The sequence below is a fragment of the Vitis riparia genome, chromosome 6 (assembly GCF_004353265.1).
Source record: "Vitis riparia cultivar Riparia Gloire de Montpellier isolate 1030 chromosome 6, EGFV_Vit.rip_1.0, whole genome shotgun sequence".
In the NCBI taxonomy this organism is placed as follows: domain Eukaryota; kingdom Viridiplantae; phylum Streptophyta; class Magnoliopsida; order Vitales; family Vitaceae; genus Vitis; species Vitis riparia.
In genome coordinates this window covers 21,931,949-21,941,400 of record NC_048436.1, presented here as the reverse complement: position 1 = coordinate 21,941,400, position 9,452 = coordinate 21,931,949, and the positions used below count along the sequence as shown (strand labels likewise).

Here is a 9,452-nt window from a genome sequence, read left to right as displayed (position 1 = left end):
TTTTTTATAATTTGTTTTAATTACTAAAGTTTGTAAAACTTTGACATATTTTTTTTTTTTTATACTGAAAATAGGAAATTTGTTTTGGATTACAATGAAGGAAGCTCGCTCTTTTTATAGCTTCTTCTTGTATATTGTCTGACATTGACATATTGGATTTTTAAGCTTTTCCTCCTTCTCGTATTTGTAACTTTTTTTTTTAGTTGATGTGTTTTGTAATATTTCTTTCTGACTAAGTTATGAGATTGAGTAATTTCTACAAAAAGGATACTCTTAAATGCGTGAGGTAAGGACTATATGATATTTCGTACCTTCGATTACTTACCTCTATATACTATACTAAAATTAAAAATAAATATTGTTCACATTTTTATGATATAGTTGCTAACTAATTTTAGGTATCACATTAAGATTATTCAATCTATCAAAAGACATCAAAAGCTAGCCTTTTTCCTAAATATATGAGTAGTGAAGACATGAAACGAGTGGTATTGGTACTTGACAACACGATGGTATAATTTAAAGGAAATATAAACATCTTTTATAAAACACTAGATATATTAGGTTTTATATGAATATTCCAAAATAATAATAGCCTTAATTTATTCACAATTTTTGTATTTTATAAAAGACCATTATCTTTTATGTGATTTTAATTTCAATCACCAAATAATTAATTAACCCCATAAGCCATGCATGTCAACTTTTTAAAACTATTTTTAATCATAATTTGCATAAAAAATTTAACTAATAAATTGAAATATAAAGAAAAAAGAAAAAGAAAAGGAAAGGGATAAATTTTAAATAAAAAGGTATTATATTTAGTACTAAGTTAACATTTAATTTGATATAAATTACTCTACCTAATCTTCACATTTATAATTTTTTGTTTAAATAATTAGTGAATTCAAGATGAAAATCACTATCATCTGCCATCATGCATCCATTGACTGATGAAACTTCTTGGATGTTGCCTTTGCCTTAACACTCAAGCCTTCCCATGAAATTCCCTATGTCAAATCACTAAGATAACTTCCAATCATAAGATTCCATGTAGTGATGTTACATATATATCAATATGAGTAAGTTACCATTCTTCTTGGGTCTTCAAGTCCTAATCTCAAAACATATTAATTCAAAGCCAAACTATGTATTAATGAGTGGGAAGCAAGGCCTAGAAAAGTGCCCAAATTGATCTTTACCCTTGATAAAAAGAGGACCAAACATTATTTACAACTCCAATTAATTTGTATCTTCCTAGAAGGAGCAAAACACTTATGAAGGAGAACATGCGCATTAGATTTCTCATACATGACTTGTATTCTTTTATGTTTTATTAGATACTTTTTATAATAATTATTTAATAAAGTTATTAATTGAAGAGTAAAATTAATTGTATTATTAGAGAAGTAAATTCACATTCAGGGTTAGTTTAATAGTATCAAGACCACTCTTATTAAAAATGATCCGTCATTATTAGTGTTTTTGGTAATATGTTATAATAAAAAATATATATATTTTGGAATATATCTAATATTCTTGTTGAAGAATCACCTTAAATGAAAGAAAAATAATGAATTTCAAAGAAATTAAAAAATAATAAACATCTAATTATTATCCATTAATAAATTAGTCACTATCATGTCAATAAGAAAAGATAAAATACTCGAAATCAAAAGAGGGACCATATATTGCTCACTTGGTGCTAAGAGTTAAACTAATTACATCAAAGCAATCACCTTCTTCTTATGCTCATTTGATGAATGTTTCTATAATAGTTAATTAATCCAAAATATGTTATGAAATGTAAGATCATTTAAAAGTAGGAAAAAATGTTTAAAAGCCACTTCCAAAATAGGGTGCATCAAATTTTACAATTCTTTTACTTGTATTGTTATCATTGTGTGTTATATCTTCTATACTACCAAAATAAAGGCTTTAGCTTAAAGAAATATACCATCTTTTAACTAAAAAATTATTTATATTGTATTTTGCTATTTATTCACATAAATATTCTCGATATAATTGTTAACGACCTAAAAAATTGATGATTAATCCATGATTTGTATTAATCTAAGTCTAGATTGTATCGGTCCAAGTATCACAAAGGGGCTTAAAATATCAGTCATAAATGACAAAATAATTTTTTCAAAAGTAGGTGCCTTACATGTATAATAAATCCTAACAAGGATGGCCATGGTGGTTTGTTACTTAATTACCAAACACACATGGCATTCTCATCATCTTCATCATTCCCATCATCACCACCATCATTCATCATTATGGTTTCTAACTTTTTTTTTTTTAATGAATTGGGCCTCAATATGTCATGTAACAAGTCATTTAAACCATTTTTAAAGCACAAGTGGCTTAGAATATGCACCAATTTGGGGTAAAGCAAGGTGGTACCCCCTTTGGGTGTTGCTTTTCATTGTACAACAATGTTAGCTTATGAAAGCTAGGTACGTACCCTTTGAAATTGATTGATAACGAGTAGTCTTGGAGCATTATAATCAATTCAAAATTTCAATTAATAATTTGGAATTTTAGGGTTTTTTGTGGTATGCTCTCTCCAAGTCAATACACTTCTTTACTTGGAACAAAGTGATGAATTTCAAGAATTTATTTCATTCTAAACTTGATTGAAAAATCTTGCAAATGGTAAATTTCATGATTTTAAAATTATTATCTCAAAACAAGAGAATAAAGAAACATGAATCGACCAAAATAATCGATTCATTACATAAATCACGATCAAATACATATTTTTCTAACAAGATGCATGATTTCAAGAAACTAATAAATAACTTCCCAAATATTGCTTATTTGTTTCTACACATAATATTGGAACACAAGTGAAATCACCTAAATTAGCTCGAAGCCATCCATGCAAGCCAAACAACCTCACACCAATTTGCCTCGAATCAAATTCATTTTCCCACTATTCCTTGTGGAACTAAGCCAACATTAATCATTGTTGGCCTAATAATTCAACAAAGAATAATGGAATTCCCACCAAATTATTAATCTTATAGATATATATACATATATCTATATATATCTATATATATATATATATATATATATATATATATATATATATATATATATATATATAGATGTATCTTCCTTATTTTTCTTGCTCTCCTTCTACAACCCAAGATCATCATCATCGTGATCATGTTCCTCTCCTTTCTCTTCTTTCTTCCCCCATGACAAGTTCTTGACCTTGTCTCCATAAGCGTCAACCAAAAACAAGTAAAAGGACACTGAAAATATCATGATAGCGATAAGATACCAGCTGAACTCTATGTTTATCAGCGCTTTAGCACGATGGAGCGACTCATCATCATGGCAGCGAGCCTCCTGGTGACCCTCATCCCAGAGAAGAGAGCACCCTTTAGGGATAAAGCCTGGAGTCCAAAGCATAACCCCTGTGGCCATCAGCCAAACCCCAAGGAAAATTATACAAAGAGACCTAGAAAAACCAAGTATAAAGCTCTTGGGAAAGCCTATTGCCATGAGACTAGTTGCCATGGAGACAAGTGTGAGAATCTGCAGAAACAAATGGTATTGTCCTTCCAGGCCGGCGTGGTCGGTGGAGTGAAGGCGAAACATGAGTAACTGCTGGCCGAGGGCTACGGCAGCAAGGAGCTGAGTCAGGCCATACTTAGCCTTAGCGGCAACAAAATCAAGGACAATGGCAGAAGAGGAGTAAATGATGAAGGTTATGCCGATGGAGGCGTGCTCAAAGTTACGAAGATAGGGAGATGGGATGGTGCCATCCGGATCAAAGCGATAGTGCCGGAAGAGTTCTGCGGACATGTGGTAGGAGCTCCCTATCATGACGAGAAGGAGCTCCAAGTACCTTATTTTTGGGGCGGGGAACCATGATTGGATAGTGAAGGATTTGGGGTTTTGGACATGGAGCTTGATGTGATTAAAGAGGTGCCACAACCCAGTGAGAAAGAACCCTAGCCCTGGAAAAAAATGCCCTATCATAGAACTCGCCATGTGAGCTAGAAAGAACTCCCAAAGTGCCCTAAAACTCAGTTTTTATGCTTTGAGGAAGACGTGAGAGGCTTGTTTGAGATGGGTTTTGAAGGGGTTTGGTCTTTGATATGGGATTAGGGAGTTCTATACTTCTATTTCAATTTGCAGTGCTCATTAGGGTTTGAGGAAGAAAAAAGAGGCTTGTTTGAGATGAGCTTTTGAAGGGGTTTGAGGGGTTTTGGATGGGGTTGATGAGGAGTTCTATTTCAATTTGCAGAGCTCATTAGCGTCCTGCATTGTAGGTGTGCCTTGGGAAGTAGGGGTATTTATACTTGAACAGTGAACATGGCTGCCTTTTCTCTTTGAGGTAAAGAATATACAGTAGAATGGTAGGGCCAATCCTATTGGATTTGATTCAACTAAATACTAATTTTCATATACCAATTTTGTTTATGGAGAGAAAAATAATTTGTTTGGTAGAAAAGAATTAGCAACACATTAAAGAAAATTTAGAAAATGGGTTTTTAAAGGAAGAAAATAGTTTTAATTATTGACCCATCATTTGGTTTGTGGAGAGAAAAATAATATGTTTCATAGAGAAGAATTACCAACACATTAAAGAAAATTTGGAAAATGGGTTTTTAAAGGAAGAAAATGGTTTTTAACTATTAGTCCATTATTCTCGATATAATTATTATGACCTAAAAAATCGACGAATCCCTAATTTGTATTAATCTAAGTCTCATACATGGACAAATAATGAAATCCTAGATTGTATTAGTCTAAGTATTACTTAAAATATCGTACATAAATAACATAATAATTTTTTCAAAAGCAGGTATCTTACATGTAATGTTTTATATATCCTAACAACGTGGGCAAAAATAGTTTGTTACTCAATTATCAAATAGAGCATTCTCATCATGATCTTCATCACTCACGTGAATTGAGCCTCAATATGTCATGTAACAGTAGTCATTTATTCCATTTTCAGAGCACAAGTGGCTTAGAATATCCACCAATTTGGGGTTTAAGGCAAGGGGGCACCGCATTTGGGTGTTGCTTTTCATTATAAGAAACGTTAGCATATGAAAGCTAGGCACGTACCCTTGGAAATTGATTGATAACGTGTAGCCTTGGTGCATTATAATCAATTCAAAAGTTCAATTAACAATTTAGAATTTTAGGGTATCTTGTGGTATGGTTTCAAGAATTTATTTCACACTCTGAACTTGATTGAAAATCTCATGCACGGTAAATTAATTTACATGATTTTAAAGTTATGATCTCAAAACAAGAGAACAAAGAAACTTGAATCAATAAAAATAATTGAATTATAACATAGATCGAGACATGATTTCAAGAAACTAATAAATAACTTTCCAAATATTGCTTATATGTTTCAACACACATTGGAACACAAGTAAAATCACCCAAATTAGCTCAAAGCTATTCATGCAAGCCAAACAACCTCACATCAATTTCCCTCAAATCAAATTCATTTTCCCTCTATTCCTTGTTTCCACTAAGCCAATATTAATCATTTCTGGCCTAATAATTCAACAAAGAATAATGGAATTCCCACCAAATTAATTATTAACACTATATATATATATATATCTTCCTTAGTTATCTTGCTCTTCTTCTCCTACAACCCAAGATCATCATCGTCATCATGATGTTCCACTCCTTTCTCTTCTTTCTTCTCCCATGACAAGTTCTTGACCTTTTTTCCATAAGCGTCAACCAAAAACAAGTAAAAGGACACTGAAAATATCATGATAGCAATAAGATACCAGCTGAACTCTATGTTTATCAGCGCTTTAGCACGATGGAGCGACTCATCATCATGGCAGCGAGCCTCCTGGTGACCACCCTCATCCCAGAAAAGAGAGCACCCTTTAGGGATAAAGCCTGGAGTCCAAACCATAACCCCTGTGGCCATCAGCCAAACCCCAAGGAAAAGTATACAAAGAGACCTAGAAAAACCAAGTATAAAGCTCTTGGGAAAGCCTATTGCCATGAGACTAGTTGCCATGGAGACAAGCGTGAGCATCTGCAGAAACAAATGGTATTGTCCCTCCAGGCCGGCGTGGTCGGTGGTGTGAAGGCGAAACATGAGTAACTGCTGGCCGAGGGCTACGGCAGCAAGGAGCTGAGTCAGGCCATATTTAGCCTTAGCGGCAATAAAATCAAGGACAATGGAAAAAGAGGAGTAAACGATGAAGGTTATGCCGATGGAGGCGTGCTCAAAGTTACGTAGATAGGGAGATGGGATGGTGCCATCCGGATCAAAGCGATGGTGCCGGAAGAGCTCACTGGAGATGTAGTAGGAGCTCCCTATCATGATGAGAAGGAGCTCCAAGTACCTTATTTTTGGGGCGGGGAACCATGGGTGGATAGTGAAGGATTTGGGGTTTTGGACATGGAGCTTGATGTGATTAAAGAGGTGCCACAACCCAATGAGAAAGAACCCTAGCCCTGTAAAAAAGTGCCCTATCATAGACCTCGCCATGTGAGCTAGAAAGAACTACCAAAGTGTCCCTAAAACTCAGTTTTTGTGCTTGAGGAAGAAGAGAGAGGCTCGTTTGAGATGGGGTTTTGAGGGGGTTTGAGGGGTTTTAGATATGGGGTAAGGGAGTTCTATACTTTCAATTTGCAGAGCTCATTAGCGTTTGAGGAAGAAGAGAGAGGCTTGTTTGAGATGGGCTTTTGAAGGGGTTTGAGGGTGTTTTAGATGGGGTTGATGAGGAGTTCTATTTCAATTTGCAGAGCTCATTAGGGTCTGCCCGCATGGTAGTGTGCCTTGGGGAGTAGGGGTATTTATACTTGACCAGTGAACAAGGCAGCCCTTTCTCAATGAGGTAAAAAACATATAGTAGAATGGTAGGGCCAGTCCTATTGGATTTTGTTCAGCTAAATACTAATTTTCATGTACCCATTTGTTTATGGAGAGAAAAATAATAACTTGTTTGGTAGAGAAGAATTAGCAACACATTAAAGAAAATATGGAAAATGGGTTTTTTTAAAGGAAGAAATAGTTTTAATTATTGGCCCATCATTTTGTTTATGGAGAGAAAAAATAACCAAATTTTAGATATTGAAAGCTAGAAACATATTAAAGAAATTTATTTTATTTTATTTTATTTTTAAAAAAATATTAATTTTATGAAATAGATTATTCTAAAGATATAAGTACATTGATAGTAGAAAATAAATTTTTTAATCCAATCTTGATTCAATATGAAATGTTTTTGTATCAAATCTTACCGAAGAAATATACTTCAAAAGTGCATTAAATTAAACAGTTATGCTAATAAATAAAGATTATAGCATGTGAAGATGTAAATATACCAAATTGTCCATCTCTGCCTCTCATCGATTTAGATTGCGTTTGAAAATGCTTTTGGAAAGTGTTTCTAGTTTTTTTAATATTTAAAATTTTTTATTTTTCAAGCATTAAAAAAACTAAAAACGCTTCATAAAATTACTATCAAACGCACTCTTAGTATTGTAAGGATCATTACAAGTACTATTAAAGATGAGAATTATGAACTTATGTTTTGGGTCTAATTTTATCTCCTTGGTCTTTTTTTTCAAGTATAATTTGAAGTTTGATTGAGCTATTATTAGTTACTTTGGATTCCTTTGGACTCCTTTTTCAAGTATAGCTTAATAATGACCTATTTCATGGTTATTTTTAATGTACTTAAGACTTATTAAATGATAGTTGGTGTCAAACTATTTGCCTTTTAGTGGATTGCAGGGGTTTTTTTGAAATGATAATCTTCTCTTAATGGGTTTGATTCTTGTCATGTTTAGATTTAGTAAGAGGGGTTTGATTATAATATCTAAAGGTACTTTCAATACATATGGAGAAGACATCATCAATAAGATGATACCTCATATACAATTTTTGGTTTTATTGTTTTATTGTTAAGGATGATAATGAATGAGTTTTTTCAGGCACTTGTCCTTATCTACCTCTAATGGGATGAGTTTGAAATTTAAATAAACGGATTAGGGATGAGTTTGAGATTTTTTAAAAAAAAAATCCTAAATGGGTTCAAGCATTGCCTTATTCCGTCCCATCGCACCCATATTATATATAAAATTAATTTTTATATAAAGATGATTTGATATAAAGCTTGTGATACAATATTTATATTGAAATCGAATGTAAATATTCAATTAAATTTTCTTGAGATTGAAATATGAATTTTTTTTATTCCTTTAAAATTTTTATAGAATAAAATGAAATAATAGTAATACAAACAATAGTACCTTTTTACTAAAACTCTTTTTAAATTTTGTACACATGCAAACATGCTTATTGAGACATGAAAATAAAAATAAAAAAATAATGAGGCTTAGGCACAAAATAAGATTTTATTTTCTCCTTCATATTATAATGTACAATGAAATATGTGAACTATAATGCAAATATATAATTTTTTTTTTTATAACATTTATGTACTAATAGTCTAATAGTGCATTTGATAATGATTTTACTTGAATTTTTTTTTTTTCTAAAAGTCTTTTTAGGAGAATCTTTTATCAAGTGTTTTTCCAAAAAATACTACAAATGATTTTTTTTTTTTTTAATATTATAAGTAATTTTTCAAATTTTTAAAAGTATTTTTTAAAATTTATTAAACACTTATTTTTTTTCTTATATATATAAAAAGGTGATGCATGAAAGCTTTCTTGTAGCATCACCATTGATATTTTTGTTATTTTATTTTCGAAACGTTATTATTAAAAAGAAAGGAATTAAAATTATTTTCAAATAATTGTGAGATTTTTTATTTGGATGTATTTTGTTTTCTTCTTCAAATTATATTAAATTAAAAAACTCTTAATTATATTTGAGTGACAAACAATTCAACCACAATTATTTCTTGGCATTTTCTTCTTTATTCCTCTAACATTCATTTAATATAATATCACACTTCAAGTTGATTCGATATGAGACTTCTCATATAAGATTTAGATGTAAATTATTCATACAAAAATCAGTGACATTTAAATTAAATATTAATATAAAAATATATATTAAAAATGAACTTTCTTTTATTTTTAAAACATTATCCTTGTGTAGTTATCTTTTCTTCTTCAAGCATCCTCCATGCATGTGGGGTTACTATGGGATATGATTTTGTTTTCTCCTTCCAAGTTCTCGCAGTTAATAAATACTATTGGATACAATACAAATATACAACTCGAATATGATTATTTCTTGTCATTTTCTTCTATATTTCTATGTCCTTGATTTAACACAACACCTATTCAAATTGATTTAAAAATGAGGCTTATGATATAAGATTTGAATTTAAAATCCAACAAATATTTGTCAAACATCATATAAACAATAAACCGTTGGATCCAACAAACATATTATTAATATATACATTAAAAAAATACATAATAGATGTTGGAAATAACTTTGAACTTATTTC

At 31.3% G+C, this 9,452-nt stretch overlaps 2 protein-coding genes across 2 annotated transcripts; both read right to left on the bottom strand.

Moving 5' to 3' along the window:
• Positions 1-3,150: 3,150 nt before the first annotated feature.
• On the bottom strand, positions 3,151-4,014 carry LOC117917104 (transmembrane protein 45B-like). Its single transcript, XM_034833329.1, has one exon. The coding sequence runs from the start codon at positions 4,012-4,014 to the stop codon at positions 3,151-3,153; it is 864 nt and encodes a 287-aa protein (XP_034689220.1).
• Positions 4,015-5,641: 1,627 nt separating this feature from the next.
• LOC117917103 lies at positions 5,642-6,508 on the bottom strand. The gene has a single exon (XM_034833328.1). The coding sequence runs from the start codon at positions 6,506-6,508 to the stop codon at positions 5,642-5,644; it is 867 nt and encodes a 288-aa protein (XP_034689219.1).
• Positions 6,509-9,452: the final 2,944 nt, after the last annotated feature.